Source organism: Chrysemys picta, chromosome 9 (assembly GCF_011386835.1).
Source record: "Chrysemys picta bellii isolate R12L10 chromosome 9, ASM1138683v2, whole genome shotgun sequence".
Classification (NCBI taxonomy): Eukaryota; Metazoa; Chordata; order Testudines; family Emydidae; genus Chrysemys; species Chrysemys picta.
Genome location: NC_088799.1, coordinates 86860292 through 86879125, shown reverse-complemented (window position 1 = coordinate 86879125; position 18834 = coordinate 86860292). Strand labels below are relative to the sequence as shown.

General features: G+C 39.8%; 2 protein-coding genes across 15 annotated transcripts in view; one reads left to right on the top strand and one right to left on the bottom strand.

Moving 5' to 3' along the window:
- Nucleotides 1-6128, top strand: part of TMEM164 (transmembrane protein 164) — a 97120-nt gene extending 90992 nt beyond the window's left edge. For all 5 annotated transcript variants that reach the window (XM_042851064.2, XM_005291815.5, XM_005291814.5 and 2 more), the window contains one exon: nt 308-6128. In XM_042851064.2, coding sequence (XP_042706998.1) covers nt 308-511 — 204 coding nt within the window. In that variant the 3' untranslated portion in view covers nt 512-6128. The remainder of the gene's footprint in view (nt 1-307) is intronic.
- A 3858-nt stretch (nt 6129-9986) lies between these two features.
- AMMECR1 (AMMECR nuclear protein 1) overlaps nt 9987-18834 on the bottom strand; it is a 152697-nt gene continuing 143849 nt past the window's right edge. For 7 of the 10 annotated variants that reach the window (XM_065557280.1, XM_065557277.1, XM_065557278.1 and 4 more), the window contains one exon: nt 9987-14394. In XM_065557280.1, the coding sequence (XP_065413352.1) occupies nt 14280-14394 (115 nt within the window). In that variant the 3' untranslated portion in view covers nt 9987-14279. The remainder of the gene's footprint in view (nt 14395-18834) is intronic. The other 3 variants (XR_010590430.1, XR_010590432.1, XR_010590433.1) reach the window with 1 other exon arrangement.

Genomic DNA, 18834 nt, shown 5'->3' with positions numbered 1-18834 from the left:
AAATTGGGCAATTGCACATGCTAATAGCTACTTATGGTCATCTGCATGTCAGTCATCCCATTCACACAAACCCATTTTACCATGCACAAATTAAACATGCAGTTGCATAGACATTGAGTGCACAACTGCTTGTCTTACTTCTGAAAATCTGACTGTGTGCTGAATAAATAGGTGAGTGAGAATTGCCAACATATTAACTTGATTACTTTGATTTTTAGGGGAGTTAAGAATTCCCATTTTAGGTTTCTGAATCAATACAGCACAATATAAGATTGATTTATAAACTTGTTATTGTCCCTTTCTGCAGGTCACGGAAGTGAATTTGAACAACATGTTATGCCCAGCCATCTCAGATCCTTTCTATGGGCCCTGGTATCGAATCTGGGCATCTGGACATCAGACTATCATGACCATGGCTCATGGAAAACTTGTAATATTGTTCTACAGTGCTGTCCCCGTCTTTAAATATAGTGTGGATTTGCTTAGACTCCCATCTAAGAAAATAGACTGAAATTTCTCCCTGGGGAGTAGCACTTACAGGAAGCGGAGGTACCTGTATTCATATTGGAGAAGAAAGAGGAGAATGAAAGGACAGTGTGTTAGTGTGTCATGTCTGCTGCTCCTCCCTCCCCCCTCAATATTTCTTGCCTCAAAAGATCTCTACAATAGAGTGAGGATTTTCTTCTTTCAACTGCTGTTTTTCACTGCCCGTAGCCAATGGCACAATTAGTGGCCTTATTCTGAGAGAAGTTGGTGTTTCTTACATATTTTATGCAGATTACAATGGAACCTCCCTAACCCACACTATATAATTACCCCAGAAAATGGCAGGCTCTGTCTGCATCGCAGCAAAGAGAGTGGCAGTACAGTCCCCTTATCAAGACTTCATTATTGTTTGCTGTGTATCCTTCAGTACATTTACTGATTACATTATAAAGTATAAGAAAAAGCTGAATTCCTCCTCTAACCGAAAGTGAACCAAGCACGATTCGTAATGCATCATCCTGGCTTAACTTTCATTATTTGAATTTTGCGAGTTGGTGAGTAAGTGAAGCAATATGCAGTGGGTCTCCCAGTTTGTGTGAATTAGTGAGGTTCTATTGCACTGCTTTAAGCTGGTTGAAGATAATGGGGAACAAAAGAATCATTCTAAATATTTTTTTTAACATTTATCTTTTAAATTGGATTATTTCTTTCTCAGCTGCGATGGATCTGCACCTGTGTGGTTTGAGCCCAGCATAGTAACACCTTTGAGGATGCTCTGACTTGAATGCATGAAAAACCATCAGGTTGGAACAATTGTATTCAAAAATCAGGCAGGGTGTAAATTGTGATGGGTGGTGTTTCATCTAGTCCTTCAAGTTGCCCCTGAACAGAAAGAAATATGAATTAAAGGGACACTGTCAACCTGGAGTAGACCGAGAAAACAAATTACAAAACCCCACGTGAAGAGTTTTAAACTTCATTTCGTGCTTTTAAAAAATTCCTGCCCTGTGTTCTGTATTGAACAGATGAAGAGAAACTGCTATTCTGGTTTCTCTCTCTAAGCGTCTACACACCATATGCAGTGATTTAGTTTAAATCAGTGCAACTCTCGTCTGGTGGCAGTTATATCAGAGTAAAGGTATTCTATACCAGCATAGCTTGTTTTGTTTGCTACTATAACAAGCTGAACTGCTAGAAACACCTTTATACGGGTATAACTGCCTCCACAGTAGGGCACTGCACTGATTTAACTAAACTTATTGCAAAAACTGCATGCAGAGATGCAGAAAGAACACGTATAACCGGGGAAAAGCAAATTCAATGTAATCCATTTACTTCAGTTTTAACAATGTTCAGTATTAAGATGTTATACTGTACAGACAAGTGGAAAGGGGGGAAATCTTGACAGTGTTCCTTTTAATTTTTGAAATCTGAGTTCATGCTAGTTGTATTTCAGAGCTGCATCACAGGAATTTGCTGCAAAAAGTGATATTTGGCTTGCTTGTGTTGCATTGCCATAGCTGTAATAGTATACAGAGTCACCATACCTCTCCCTTCGGCTGAGTCGCCCTGCGATCATGTTCTGAAGTTAAGGTACAGCCATTTATACCTCAAGGAGAGAGCTCATTGCCTAGAAAAATTATCAAAGTTACAGACTTGCATTTTTTAAAATTTTTACAAAGGCAGATTTTGATAGGGGAGAGGGAACACAAATGACTTCTCTAAATAGTTTCACTCCATTTAATTAAATATATATATTTACAACTGCATTCAGGAGTATCCTGTCAATCTGTATTCTAATTTGTAAACCCTTTTCTGGACACACTCTGTGCCTGGTGGCATATATTAAATATCATGAATAACCTATGCTGCCATCATTAGATAAAAAAGCAGATTTACTCATTGCACAGTTGCGATCAATTTAAATTCCTGTTCCCCAGACCAACAAAATGCATGTTCCTGTTCCCGATCTTCAGTCTCCAGCAGGAGTTCGCCTTTGAGAGCTAAGCCCCTGATACTCGCAATGAATATCTGTTTACAGTGTGGCTCTCAGGCCCTGATCCTGCAAGCACTTAAGCACGTTTGACTTCACTCATCAGAACAGCCTCACTCCTACTCCTGTATGTAAAATAAGCACAGTATTGCGGAAGCATTTGCAGGAGTGGGGGGAAAGCACCAGTGTTAACAAAGGCGTGATCCTCCAAAGGCAGAGCACTCAACTCCCATTGATGTCAGTGGGACTGCAGGAGGTGATGTCCTGGCCCCAGTGAAACCAATGGAGTTTTTTGGCCATTGATTTTCATGGGGCCAGGATTTCATCCAGGGTACTCGGCATATTGCAGGGTCAGGCCCTAATGTTCATATTGCTAGATATTAAGCAGTGTCCCCTACTTGAATATACGTTATCTCATAGGAACAGCTGAGCTAAATCATACAGCACTTCCTCCCATCCCCTAAGCTTGTCGAAGTTTATTTTGGTTTATTTATCTAGCTAGCAGTCCCTTAGGAAAATGCCCTGGGCCAGACACCCCTGCTGTAACTACAATGAAGTGTGTTTAGAAAGAGACCAATGGTGTTACCACAGGGATGCAGTTGGCCCATCCTTTCAACACTGGCACTATTGCTTGGATTTAAGTTGTCTGATTCTTGCCTTTTTCTAACCCATTTTTTAAAAACGTTGTGGCTACTGACGGATTTTGACAGCTACATTCAGAACAGCAGCAGCCTCCCAGGTTTAAAGCCTCTTAGTATTTTTGAAAATACAGCACTTCCTGCCTACAACTGTGTGCTTCAGGGCCTTCTAATAAGTACAGCCACAGCTCTTTTAGGCCACCACTAGCGTCCTATGATCAAATAGTGAGACTAATGGGGAGTTTCAAATGTGTAGCTCAAGGGGTGCCACCTCCATGACAGGGTATTTACTTGAAGTGCTGAATTTCTAGCTCTTTTGACTGGTTTAAAAATGTAGGAGCAGGCATGGCAATTTTGAGACGAGTTAGTTTGAAGTCGGGGAAGCCCTTAAAGCAATAGGTCTGTTCCTAAAATCTGACTCTCATTCCTCAGCTGATCTCTTACAATAGACACAGTCTGTAAGGTGCAGCAGAAAGGTGGGGATTGTTCAGTTCATAGGATGTTGGTTTGGATGATAGTGGGCTACTCAGAAGCTGGGCAACTTATTAAAATATCCCACGGGAGGGTTACATCACTTCTATGGTGGAAGATTTATTTTTCTCCTATTGAATGGGTGGGTTTTACAAGCACTTATAATAGAGGAGATGATCCTTGGTTGGCTCCTGTTTATACTGGAAATGAAGAGGTGAAGCCAGGTGGCCAGGAAGCGTGAAAAGGAGAGGAAAGCACAAGGTGAGTGACCAGTCAGTGTGAAAGGGATAGCTTGCCTCTGGCCAGCTGAGCTGCCTGAGACAGATCACTTTGTCTTCCACTAGTTCATGTGTGACAAGTCATCCTCACTACCAAGGAAAAATCACTTATGGTGCTGATAGCTAACATTTCACCCTGAGAAGGTTATTCTCCATAGTATTCAGACCTCCAGTGACAGGAAAACAATTTGTGGTCTTTAATATTATTGTTTTTCCATTTTTAAGCAGATGACTTGTCAGGTGGGAGCCTGAATATTGTGATAGTTTATTTTAAAAAAAACAAGAGGAATGGGAAAAATAAAAAGCCTAGAAAGGAGAGACAGACTCATAGAAGTGTGGGTCCGGAAGGGACCTCCATAGGTCATTTAATCCAGTCCCCTGCACTGAGGTAGGGCTAGTATTATCTAGACAGATGTGACTGGCTAGTCTTTGTGCCAATGGAATCAATCCCAAACTAAACCTGCCTCTGTTTATCAAGTGCATCCTTATTTTGGGGGTGTCTCCCCCTCAGTGGAGAACTTTGTGTATGTTGAGGGTAAAATTGGATCTTTAAAAGCTAGCTCCAACTATTTAGCAACATAGTGCTCTGACCACTGGAGTGGGCCTTTCTGAGCACATCAAACTCTGCCCTTGTCTCCTCTCTACTCTACATGAGGAGCCGTTAGTAGCTACAATTAAATTTACTGATCACACAGTTTGTTTATGCTCAGGCTGAGAAGCATGAACTAAAGATGGTAACTCTTCTGCCCCCATGTAATGTTGGGCAGCAGCCGGTGCATGGTAATGGATTCTGGTGCCAAGGCTTTCAGTAGTCTAAGACGCACCTAGTTCTATTTTTCAAAGGTTCGGACACACCACTGCGGTGTTTTACCATTAATCTGTTTTTGTCCATCTTCCGCTTAACTGCATTGGACTTCAAACACCAAAGATGAATTTGCATCTTGTTTCTCTTATAGGCTGGAAATTAACAACTCTTAGTCATGTTCAGAAACATTATATATAAATGGATGCAAGGCCATAGCCCCCAAATACACCCCTAGACGTGGTATTAGTTTGACTTCTTAGTGCTTGACAAATGCTGCTTGTAGGCAAAGCGCTTTGCTGAAGCTGGGAGACATGAGCAGACAGTTCAGTTGTGCACTTTAAGGTTTTAGAGTACCTCAGTGTAGATGTATTCCCCTCTGTCTGTAGCTGCAATCAGGGTTTTGATATTTCTGTATATTTGATAACTGAATGTTTTGTAAAAACCTAAGTGTCTTTCCCTTTCAGAAATGGCTATTTGCAGTTGTTTAAGTACTTGATTCTGTGTCCCAAGTCTTGTCTATAAATCACAGGCATTGGTTTCCTAGGTATTTGTAACTACATGAGGGAAAAAATATAGATGAGTAGTTTTTCTTGTTGCAGTTATTTCCAGTTGCATTTGTTGTTTTACTAGTGAACTTTTCATCATTTTATTTTAAAAGCAGAGGGATAAAGGGATGCTGCAGCATACTGATGTGACGCTGGGAAAGTTAGTCGTCCTAGTTTTAACAAGGTAAAAAATTCAAAGGGGCATCTGCTATTAGTCCGTAAGCGGAAATGCTGCAGGTATGTTTGTAAAGGCAAAGACAACTACTTTTTGTAATTAGAATAAAACAAATGATGAGATCCATAACAAACAGTTCTTTTGTGACCTCGTGCTCAAGGTGATATTCCTGTAACTGTTTTTCTGCTTAGTGTTGTTTAGTTAAAGCCGAGCTGTTTTTAAAATGGCTGTATTTTTCTTGAGGGTCAATTTTATACTTTTTTTATTTTTGCATTTATTCTGAGTCCTAGTTCTCTCAATGCGGCAAGTAGAGCGGTGAGTGCACCCACAACGCTGTTGACAGCCATGCTCTGCCAGGAAGCTGGAATTGCTACATGCACTGAGCTGAGGCACAAAGCTGTCTTTGGAAACTTGCAGTTCCAAGTACCCCACCCTTGGTTCCAACCACCATGTTATCTAGGCACAGGCTGGAACTGCAGGGGCAGGGACCAATGTGGGCGCTCAGCTGCCACCTCTGCTGTTGGTTCAAAGTAATTTGTAAAAGTGGTCTAAATTTTGTAACCTTTTTAATGTGCTAAAACTTGGTTATCAGGTAACATTTGCAGATAAGGGGTATATTTGTGTACTTGTTTTTTTGTATTTTGGTCTGTTTTTGTTGGTCCCTATCTGAGATCCTGCTCATTGGGCAATTAGTTGTTAAATCTTTAATTAAAGGAATAAATATCTTCTACTCTGTGCGGGAGCAGTTTTGTCGTCATTTTAGCTGTGCCAGGTCCTGAGCCTACCTGAACAATCTTGTTGCCTGATTATAACTAATCATAGGCAAGAAAATTGAACATCTTCCACTACATCCCTTCGTATATTAGAGCACAAAGGAGAGAGATGAGACCACACACCTGTACTCCTTCCTCTCTATTCACTGTTTAAATCTCCCCTACCCACAAGTGGTGGGTAGAGGTACAGGTGGCAGCAGATACTTTCAAACCTTCACCCTTGAAGAAAATGCTTTTTAAAACTTTGTACGTCTTGTTAGTTACACTCTACCTACCTCAACACCCTCTCCATTGAAGTGGTAGAGCATTCTTTCTAATTTTCTGTACTGTCATGCCAATATTTCACAGTAGTCATAGAAGAATGACCAGGTACAGAACAGAATATGCACAGGTTTCAACCTAAAACAATCTTTTGGACGTTTTATTCTGCAATATTTTCACATTTTGTCACTGCTGCTCAGCTGCAGTGGACAGGTAAGTCCTAACTTTTAGTTTGTCATTACAGATGACATTGAGCCCTAATTAGCAGGTTTTTATTTTAAAAAAATCCTCACGCTTCATGAGTGGAATGATCGACTACACTTCAGACCAGCAGTGGTTTTATTGCAAAAGCTGTTTAGCATCTTCATTGCAATCCCATGAACAGTATCATTGTGACAGGCTACTATATAACTTGCAAATAGTGTTCATGGAAAAGGAAACTGACAAATCATGCATATATATTAAATAGTATATAGAGGCCATCATGAGCTGTGGGTTTCATCCAGTCAGGGAGCAGAATCTTGGGCTGACCAGTCATAGTGTGTGAAGACTGAAACCATTGGCGCTAATAACTTGAATGCATAGCTCAAGCCACCAGAGTAGATTTCAACCTATGTGAATGAGAGGCAAACTAATTTACCAAGCTTGAAGTTTGAATAATAACTCGGACAAGGGGCTAAATTAATCAAATTGTTCCCTACCAATAGGTGACGTAGCTATAATCGTCAATCAATTGTATTGTTTATATTTGTTTTAATAGCAAATGTTTGTCAATTTTAATCTGTCACCCAAGAGCCATAGCCTTAGCTCACAGTACCACAGATTTTTTAAAAAGCAAGTTGCTTCATAGACTGGAGCAATGATCAAGTGGTGGGGATTTTTTCATGGGTAGGTATAGCCACCCATGAGTCCTTCGCACTTTGGCAATGCACCATTTGGGAATATTACCATGGGGAAAAGGAGAGTGGCTCTCTACTTGAATACTGCAGGATAGAAGAGCATACATATGTCACTAATACTACTTTGTAAACATGCCTTTATACAGGTGACAAAATCTGGTAAATGCCAAGATGGAAGCTTTAGTCAGGTATGGTAAGGATGGGATTGATTGCCAGAGCATTACCTATGTATATGGGTCGCAGAACGAGGGGAAAATACTTAGTATTCTGCATGCATTAAGTGATTTTTTTTACTTTAGCAACAGCAATCAAAACAAGTCAATTCCTGTGTATTAGTGATGAAGTGAATGTTTGTGTAAAGGCTTTTTTACAGTCTAATGACTACTTTCCCCAAACTGTCCTGTGCCCAGATCACGATCACTCCGTTACTTCCCCAAGACACACCCATGCCCCTCTGCCAGAGATGGCATTTCTATGAAACCTTTCTCCCCCCATTTCTCCCCCCCCCCCCCCCGCTAAAGGGTACGTCCGAAGCCTTCTTGCAGAATGTCCAGATGTAAAACTGCTGGGGAAAGGATTATTAAACAGTTTTAAGGTACAGTTCAGACTAGATTAATCCTTCATAGAAACAAAGTATTAAAAACAGATTTGCTGCTTGATGCTATTAGTCACAATTTTGAAAGTACTACGGTGATGTCAAAAAAGGTAAAATTTACTTACCTAATTTTTCATTTTCTGAAGTTGGGACCTGATGTTCTGTGATCCATTACAACTGGGTTATTTCTCCAAGTGCAGAAGCATCTTTGTTTTAAAACTCTCTAGCTGTACAATGTACGCCAACAGGTGGAGCTGTTCAGAGAACTGTAACTCCCCAGCGAACTGCCCTAACTTAGAAGACAAACTATACATTCTGATTATTAAACATAAAATATTAGTATTTCCAGACAGGAGGCTGCGTCTACTTACTTTTTTAGACAAAAAGTGGAAATGAAGACTTATGGCACAGTCAGAGCCCAATTTGAGGGAATCCCAAGATTTGTCCCTCTCTGAAGGAATACTCCAGGAGGGAAAAAAGGAAGGATCAAGAGTTCTTCTCCAACTGGAATTTAATGTAAAATTGGACACTTTGGAGGCGGTCTCATGGAGCCCACTTAAGAGAAGGAAAAATGACAGAATATGTAAATTCTACTCTTCTGCCTTGTGGGCAGCTGGTGCTCTATGAGCACTACAATTGGGAAGAAGCCAATCTCCAAAAATGGGGAGAAACCTTAAACCATCAAGGAAATTGAATCCTACAGCAAAGGGAACATCCTCTGGGCTATTAGTGTAGATGTCTAGCCCGATAGCTTGTCTTTACAAAGCCACCCACTGACACACATGCAAAAGCTACATGAATATGCCCAAATTTTCACATTTGGGCACCTAAATCCAAAGAAGACACCTCAGTAAGAGTGGTCTGATTGGCAAGGGTTCTGAGCACACTGTTCTCAATGGATTTGGTTCCTAATTTTAGTCACCCAAGTTTGGAAATTTGGGGTCAAGGTTTTTGGGGAAAGAAATGCATAGTCTCCCCAGAATTGCCTAATCCCATCTGCTCCATAGGAGGGGCTGCATCATTTTTACATGAACTGTTTAAATGAAGAATTAAATGTACAGGGTTGCTGGAATTTTAAGTATTCACAACTGCATCGCTCACCCTTGCTGTGGAACGTGGTCAAAGTTGTACTTTGTACTAGCACAATATGAAACAAACCATTTGAGGAATTAAGCAAGACTAGTAACACTGCAAGTAGTCTATTTTGAAATGATGCATGCTAAAGAAGTAGTGTGGGAAAAGAAAATGAATTAACACTGATCACTATCTAGACCCTCCGGGATGGTGTAGATAACTTTAGTCCTGCCACGAGTGCAGGGGACTGGACTAGATGACCTATTGCGGTCCCTTCCAGTCCTACAATTCTACTTTAGGTGGGCTTTATGATGTTACTGTATGTATTAATTTCCTGAGTTCTACACCAGTGGTTCTCAAATTTTTCTACTGGTGACCCCTTTCACATAGCAAGCCTCTGAGTGCGACCCCCCCCCCCCCCAAATTAAAAACACTTTAATATATTTAACACCATTATAAATGCTAGAGGCAAAGCAGGGTTTGGGGTGGAGGCTGACAGCTCGCGACCCCCAGTTTGAGAACCCCTGTTCTACACTGTTTTGTCACATCTCCCAAAGATGTACTATATAAAAGATAAATGATAGCTGAAGTTGTACCAATATGACTGGTTTTGCAACAAGGCGGCTATGTATAAAAGACCAGACCCCTCCCGCATCCTGGGGGATTTGATTTAAAACTGACTGAAATCAATGGAAGTGGCATACACTCAGTAAATCGAGCTCTGAAGAAACTGAAGTGTTACATGTTCGGCAGAGTGACATCACTTCTGAGCTAAATTGTCCATTTCTCTTTGCCACAAAAATACCAAGTGGTTCATGCCCAATTTATTCCTCTAGCTGGGAAAATGAATAGACCGACTTTATTTAGAACAAAATGTACCTCCAAATGCATAATTAAAATCCAAATTCCCTTTTGGAATTCTCTAATCTCAAATGTTCAAAAAAGTAACTGAGCAGGCCCCACAATTTAGCAAAGAAACATGGAAACAGGAAATGGTGATTCTTTTTCCTTATTTTATTGGGTAAATGATTTAAAAGGTAAGAACAATAGTGTTAAAACTACTACAATATCTTTCCACAGCCATATCTCACAGACCCACAGATAACCTTCTATATATTTTTTTTGCTTTTTCCTCATTTTTACCTTTTTAAGCCATACTCATAGTAAAATGCCCATTTCAACAGTTTCTTCACACTAATAGCAATTAAATGTTGGAAGGGAGGATCTAGTTATAATGGAAGGGGGTTCAGGTAATCTGTGATATTATTGTAATCAATAATCAAGTTACTAATAAGGAAGGAAAAAATAGGGGCCCTATAAGCTACTCCAGGTAGCTCAAAGCCCATTACATGTGTCACCATTGCATTCCAGATAACTCATTATGCTGGTGAACAATTCAAAGTAATTTTTTCATAACATATAAAACACTAAAATAACTTAGAAACTAGATCCAAATATTTTGAAAAGAATCAACTTTGATATACAAAAACAGTCATAAGTTGTTACAAAAGTTTCAAACAAAAGTTTGTCTTCTCAGTGCGTTTATGTACCAGCGCAGTTACTGGATCCAGAGCAAAGAAAGAGGTTTTTATTTTTTTCTTTTAACAGTAATAAAAAACAAGGAAAACATATCTTTGTATATAAAGAATCATTGCTGGTTTTAAGAATAAATGTAACCAGAAACCCTTAAATCTGAGAGGCACACTTTGGGTTTCTATATTTATTTTTAACATAAAAGGAAAGTCACCAGTTTATTTAAATGAAGGAGGTACTCAGACTCCTCAAATAAACTTAATTCAATTAACATCACTAGCAAAAATCAGTTAGAAACTGTACAAAAATAAAAAAGTTAACATTTAATCCTGCAGGGCTTTTGTAAGGACTAGAAGGCAGGCTTTAGGAGCAGCATTTGTGCATGGCTGGAGGCTTCTTTGGTTCGATCTAACACACACAAGAGATGTAACCTACTCCAGACAACAGTTTCAAAAAACCGCACATTTGAAGACAAGTAAAGAGGTCAATATACAAACGTCAGGGTGTGCCACATCAATTGCCTTGATTAACTTCATACACCAGGTCAAAACTCACTCCTGTGCCCTCCACCTGCTGTGTCTAGCACTGGGGTGGAGGTGGGAGAAGTCAGTGTGACAGCACAGTCTGGGGCAGAAGGAAGGCCACTTGAAGCATGACTGAGCAACACTTGTGTGAGTTAGAGGGGCTCGCTGTCTAACTCAGCTAATAGCACATGGCTCTGAGGAAGAGACTTCAAAGTGACAATTAAAGCTTTTTAAAATGGAATAAAGCAAACTGATTAGTGTTTCTCTAAAGCTAAAACGTTAACTTAAAAAAACCAGTGAAAGTACCCAACATAAAAATATTTCCACTGAACTATATCTAAAAGGCTATTAGTGTAGTTAAATAAGAATGTTCGTGAAACTGATTTCACACACTATTCTTGATCAGGTTTAGAAAAACAGACCTATTCTGTCCCAGGGCATGTCTGAGTGAAATACATGTATGTTTATTCAAATATACCCGTAAGTATATAAGAAACATAATCAACAGCGTTCTCGGCCCTTACATATCGAGGAGATAGGTGCCCCTGAAACACAGTAGATAGATTTGATTATTCTAAGCATGAAAAACCAGTGTATTTCTATGTAGCTCATAGAAAACTGATTGATTGACCCATATCTCTGTAACAGTTTTTTAATGAATGACACAAGACACTGGTCCAGAAGGACCTGGGCGTTAATTGATTTTAAAGCACACCTTTACAATTTGTATAACACTCTTTGAACTATTCTTTTTAAGCAACAGCTACTGAAAGATAGACAAAAATTCATTGTGCATTATGCTGTGTACAAAAAGGAGACAAAACTATCCTTTTTTTCCCCCCCAAGCCATGATGGGAAGTATTGCTGACCTTGTCCTTCAAAACCTGCAGGATTGTTTATTTCATCAGTATATCATCATTACACTGGTAAGAAATTCTGTATAACATCTGCATATATTGAGGATTTTAAAAAAATCTGATATGATTTAGAGTCCGCATGACCAGTCACGTGACCTGCTCAAGGTTGATTAGCACCTTTAAATACATATATATTTTTATATATAATAGATTTTTTTTTAAAAAACTTCTAACAATGAGCTCATACAGAAGCATGAGCATGCTGTAACGAGATGATGGGTAAAGATGGGGTGAGTGACTATTTTTTTTTTTTTTTTTTGCAGCAGACAATATTATTCAGCTTGTGCTCTGTTTCCCTATAAGGGCAAGAAAAAAATAACTTTCAATCAAGTAGCCACTTGTTTACAGTTTCCACTTAAAAGCTAGTCCACTTTAAAATGTTCCCCAAGTAGAAACAAGACAATAGTATCATCCAAAATATCCTCTATATAAACATCTATTGATTTTTGCAGTGTCCGCTTGGCATATCTCTTGGCTACTGAATTTTCAGGCCCTTTTGTTTGCTTATAAATTAAGGCATCACAACTGAAAGTGTTAACATTTGGACATCAAATGCTGTGGATGAAGGAATACCAAACATCTTCTATCTTAAAACTAACCCAGCAAAACTTGCCTCATATTACAGGTGAGCAGTAACAATTTACCCAACTATCTTTTAAAATATAAAAGTTTTAGAATTATCAACTAGCAGTCTGCCATTTGCTACAGCAAAAGTATTAGTGCCATTTTTTTCCTCTTATCTGTTTAGAATATATATTTTGTTTTATACACACACATCCATTATTTGAAATATATGGGGATTTCTGCTTAATGTATTTTACTCACCCGTATGTAGAGGGTCTTTTTCTATGATGCATGGGGTATATTATCCTCTTGAATATGCAGTAAACTATTACTGGTGCTAGTGATTGTTCTACAGCCACATGAAGCAAGGAGAGAATAGGCCCCAAAATGTTCAGGTCTTGCTACTCTACCACACATACCTTTTATAAATCCCATCTCCATTACTACAGCTGGAACAAAACAAAATATTCTGATCAATACAGTAAATGGATTTCTACCTCTTCTTAGTGCAGTAAAGTTACCAGAACTATTTCACAGTACTTACAACTCTCCAGGACTGTTCCTGTAATAAATGAAGACATCTGAAATCAGGGCATATTTGTCCTGTGCTCTTTCTCCAACACTCTCACTGTTTCTTAAAACAGCAGTTAATTGTTATCTGGCTAATCATAACATAATAAAACTTAGGAAACCCACAACTAAAAAGAAAGAATAAGATGGGGAGAGAAGAGAAATTCTTTCACGATTTGCTTGCTCAAAAGAATCCCAGTTTAAAAAATAATTTACACCAGATCAGTAGAGAACTGAGCATGGTTTGCTAAGCTGTCCGGTGCTTCTAATATTCTTCCTATGATTTTTATGTAACTATATTTATGTCCTAGTCAAAAGGCACAAAAATCTAAATCCATTTTCTTCCTAATATAACACTGCCTATTCACCAACCATTATTAAAACAAAAGTGACTCCTATTTTTAGAAAGCCAGAAAGTAGTCTCTTCTCTGCATTACAAACACTGTTTTGGTGTCTGATCCTGAGAGGGGCAGAATACCCTCAATTCCCATATAACAGAATGAGAGTTGAGGGCACTTAGTACCCTGCTGGATTAAGTCTGTAATCAATTAGATCAACTGATCCTGAAATACTTCCTATCATCATTGCCTCTTATGCTAGGTGCAACAGCTTCTCTTCATCTGGAATATCGCCCTTCAAATTCTGTCTGTAAGTACTGAATCTGAAGCTCATGTATTTAGCTCCATGAAATAAAGAGCCTTTACTACAGTGGTGGGGAATGTATGCTTAATACCTGAATCTCTGATATGTTTCATTCCCTGTTACAACTAATAATGCAACAATAACAAATGTCCTACTCAAAAAAAGGATATCCCTAATTGTATCCCTTAAACATTAAAGTCTTCCTTCCATCCACAGTCACAGAAAACCTTGATTGATATAATTCAATGTTAATGTAGTATAAATTTCAAATTTTATAAAAAAAACACAAGGGTTATATATGCTGCAAAAAAACCCCGCAGTGACTCAATAAAAAAGAATTATGGGAGTTTGTAATAATGCAGTTTTCTCACCCGTTGCCACGATGAACTTGACCAACCAAGGAGAAGCGTCAACATGGCAACGGAAACTATCATCATAAAATGGTACAGTAATAGAGATAGCTAGACCAGGAAGGGGCGGGGTCTCCTGGGAAGAGGTCTGCAGAGAGGTCCAGTGACTGGTCATGTGGCTCAGTGTCAGGAATAATGGTTGTATGGTGGAAGGGGGTGCCCAATGCCATTTTGGAAGTGATGATGCTGACGATGGGCAAGGTACTCTGTGTAGCTCATGGTCATCTTCTCACTACGGTACCTAAAAATGGGCGAAGAAAAAAAGTCTCAAAGGATTTTTAAAGGAAACCATTACAAACACTGAAGTTAGGCTTGGAAGGATTAGATTTCATCGGTAAACATCAACTTCACTATATGCACACAAACCGACAAAAAATATTTCCATTGATTAAAAGCTAAAATGTACAGAGTGGCAATGTAAGAAAAATGCTGCTTGAGAACTTAGTTTGATTTAAGGATATTACTTTATATATTTTGACATGTGATGTTGACAATTTGTGTTAATAAAAAAGCTTTACTTCTTGAATCTCTATCTACTGTCATTAAATAATTGTCTGCACTACCCACATAATCCCACTACTGTGAAAATTTAAATAGATAAAAATAGAAAAAATGATTACAAATAAACATGGATATTATCCACCAAAATGAAAACAACAAAATAAAAATCCAATTCTGCCAGTTCTGACTGAGGTTATGGTACTAGTCATGTGCTTTCCAAAAATAGAGATTCCATCATTTTGCTACTAGGGAGTCAGACTCTAACCTCAGTGTCAGTGATGCAAACCCTGAGTAACTCCATGGATTTCACTGGGGTCACTTGGATTACTTTTTCAATTTCTTTAAAGCACCTAGCCGGGTTACTTTTTACAACTGAATATATACAAAAAGTATAAATGTCTTCAGAAGGTGTTGCCCATTAATGGTAGTTATCCAAGGAGGTGGTAATAAAGCAACAGCAGTTTGTACCAGAGTTACTCCATATCCTTAACCAACTCTCCCCCCGAAGTCGGAGAAGATGCAAGAACCACACGTGGCCCAAAATCCATGTGGCCTCCTTTCACATAACATCTTTAGTTGTAAATGCCCAGTCTGGACCAAATTATGCTTCTATACGGGTGCCAATGCAGAATAACTCCATTGAAGTCAAAACGGAGTTACTCACCTTTTTGTACCAAAGCCTGGTATACACCTAAAAGTTAGGTTAACATAGTCTCTGTCAAGGGTGTGAAAAATTCCCACCCCTCAGTGCTGTAGCTCTGCCAATGTAATCCCTAGACACAGCTAGGTTGACAGAAGAATGCTTCCATTGACCTAGCTACCATTCCTCAGGGAGGGCATTCCTGCAGTGATAGATGCCTCCGGCAGTGACAGAAGGGGTTTTTCTATCTTATCGCACTATTGTGACATAGCTATAGCACCCATAGTGTGGGCATGGCCCAAGTATAACAAAGAAGAATCTGGCCCCTGTAGTTTCTTTTGAAACTCTCTTTATAAAAAAAAAAAAAAAGGGGACTAACAAAATTGCAAACTGCTGCTGTACTGTAAAATTGGGAATTGTGCATTTATGTTGAGACTATACCTCACGCTCTTGCCACAAACTGATTCGAAAGACCAAAAAGAAGGAAGCACAAGTGTACTTGACACGATAGTGTTTGTTAGTGATGTATTAATTCATCAGATGGCTTCCGGCCTTGGCTGAAAGACGAGTCGTGCGTCTCCTCAGTTTGATGTGAATGAAGCGTGGCACTTACTATGCTGCCCCTTCCACTCTGAAAATAAACCATCAACTTGGCAACTAATGAAGTTACTTGAATGTGTGTCAAAGCAGGCCAAGGGCAGTCTGTCTGAAACTAGAATCACATCTGCTTGTTTAACCAGATGGAAAAACAAAATGCTACTGCTATCCTTATCCTGCCTCCTAAACCACTTTTTAGACATCCTCTGTGAGAGAGGAGAGAATTAATGTTAATGCCAATACTAGAACTCAGAGGATAGCTGGAACTACTGCCATCACTCTGAAGTGGGGATCATGAGCAATGGACCAGTTTTGGTCTATTTCAAGGGTTCTCAAACTTCATTGCACCATGACCCCCTTCTATCTACAAAATTACTACACAATCCTAAGAGTGGAGAGCCAAAGCCTAGCCCCACCACTCTGAGTGGGGATGAGGGAAAAGAGGGGGAAAGCCAAATTCCAAGGGCTTCAGCCCCAGGCATGGGCCCTGTAACCTAAGCCCTGCCACCTAGGGCTGAAACCCTTGGTCTTTGTCCCCAGGCGGTGTGGCTTGGGCCTCAGCTTTGGCCCCGGGTCCCAGCAAGGCTAATGCCAGCCCTGGTGACCCCATTAGAACAGGGTGGCGACCCATAGTTTGAGAACTGCTGGTCTATTTAAAACTTTTTTCACCCCTAACATCTTGAGTAGAGAGAGAGGTTATGCCTCCTGCCCGAATTCTCTCAATAGTCTAGGAGGTAAAGGGGGCAGCAGAAGCTGCATGACAACACAATTATTTCAATACAAAAAGCAACTGGAGCTGTGTTTCAAGACATCTTATCTGACAAGAAGTGTTTAATGTTTCACTGTTACCCTATATTCCAGATGTCAGTAGGGGTTGTTTGAATTGTTAAACTAACACAACTAGCAGATGTGGAATACTGAAAGAAAGGAACAGTCCTCTAAATACATATTTTTGACTACTTACTTCACTGATGAGGGCCAATAATTCTTCACTGGTTGGGTGCTGTAGATGTAAAGAAAGACTACGCTCGAGCTGGAGGTGTTATTTACAGCTCAGGTAGTTGTACGTGTGCTAGGTGTGATCAAGCTAGCACACTAAAACAGAAGTGTACCTGCAGCGGCATGGGCAGTGAGATGGGTTAGTCACCTTGAGTACAATCATTTTCCTGTAAGTCTTATTCTCTGAAAACAGTAGAAGATTAATATTCCTAGGTTCTTGGGGCGTGTGGAAACTCATATCAAAGCTCTAATACCATTAACTCTAGCAGCAGGAGCCTCTCCTACCATCTCCAATTAGTTCCTTTCTAAGCAAAAGGTAAAAAGTTATAGAATTGAAAAAATAAAGGTTCCATTTTCTATACTTGGAAGCTGAGTTTGGTTCTGCAAAGACTAGCTCCTACCCTTGAGCCTCAGGACTGTATTATTTTCTCTATTTGTATTCTTCATAATGATCAAGTTCACCAGGAGAACTTTGGATCGTGAGTTGTCAGTGAGCCACAAACACTGTATTTTTTCAATGACAATGTCCTCATTCACCCCCAAAACACTTATTTTCACAGATCACAATATCCTGCCTTCCTCCTCTCTGAATCTAAAACACAGTAGCCTAACTTGGTGGGCTACAACACTGAGTATTTATCTTAAAGAGAACCCAACCCTTCAGAAAATCTCAGTCTTTGTTTTTCACCACATTAAGAAGGCAGTTCTATATAGCTAAGTGATTAAGGTATACGTTTCTGAAGTGTATCTCCTCCACCAGAAGCTGGCGATCACTCAGTCAAAGTTGGTGGCTACCTTTGAATGGACAAATCTCATGCATTCTCTGATAAGATCTGCAAGACCACAGTATTGTTTCCCACTCATATTTTCATCAGACAGATACCCACTATATGGAGATGGCTTTTGGGCCTGCAGTTGGTACCACATCAGTAATTTAGTGCCTTTATCCAAATTTACTGTTTAAATGAAATGATTCTCAGTGATTTCCCCCTGCCCTGGGGGTGATCAGGGAAACTCTCTAGTACAAGTTATGAATTCTGGTTGTTTTGTGGAGTTATTATGAAATGTTACTATGAAAAGTGCTGTGATCATGTGTGTGTGTCCTCCACTGCAGACAGAACCTGCGGGGGGTACACACCAGACAAGAGACAATGGGGCATACTTAATGATCATGCTTTAATCACACAAAGTTATGCTAAAGAATGGATGCATCCTAGGGGAAAAGCAACTTTACCCATCCTCTAAGGGTGCAGGGTTGTGGGGGGAAGGAAAGTTACCAACCACAGAACAAACAGCAACAGAGAGAGATAGACAGGAAGCTGGGGGAAGGAAACTTCATGAGGGAAAAGCTACCCTATAGGTAACCACTTGCCCAAAGCAGGAAAACCCTGCCTGCCTGCCTTGGATACAGATGGCCTCCGAGGACTCCCAAGAGACAGGTGATCTAACAAGGCGCATTGTGTTTTGGATGTTAGTTATGGTCTATAGGATCTGTACTCTCTTGTGCTTTATATGATTAAGTAAAAGAGGATTATAAGTTAGACTTGTGAAGCATTTAGCACAGACGCTTTGCACAAAAAACGGTGGTTAACCTTCCATAATTGTAGCTCTTCATGTGCTGCACATGTCCATTCCACTCTAGGTCTGCATGCGCCCTCAGCATAGTCACTGGAAATTTTTCCTTCAGTGGTACCGAAGAGTGTCACATGCCTTAGTACTGGTACAAAGCGTTGAATCGACCCCTCAGTTCCTTCTTTCCAGAAAACTCTGATGTAGAGGGGCAGGACGGCAGGTCATTGAATTGACAAACACAATACATCTCGAAGAACAACAGTTACAGAAAGTTAGTAACTGTTTATTTTTTCTTCTCTGTGTGATTGCACATGTGCATTCCACTCTAGGTGACTCCCAAAGAGTTGAACAGGTGGAGGAATCGGAGTTCAT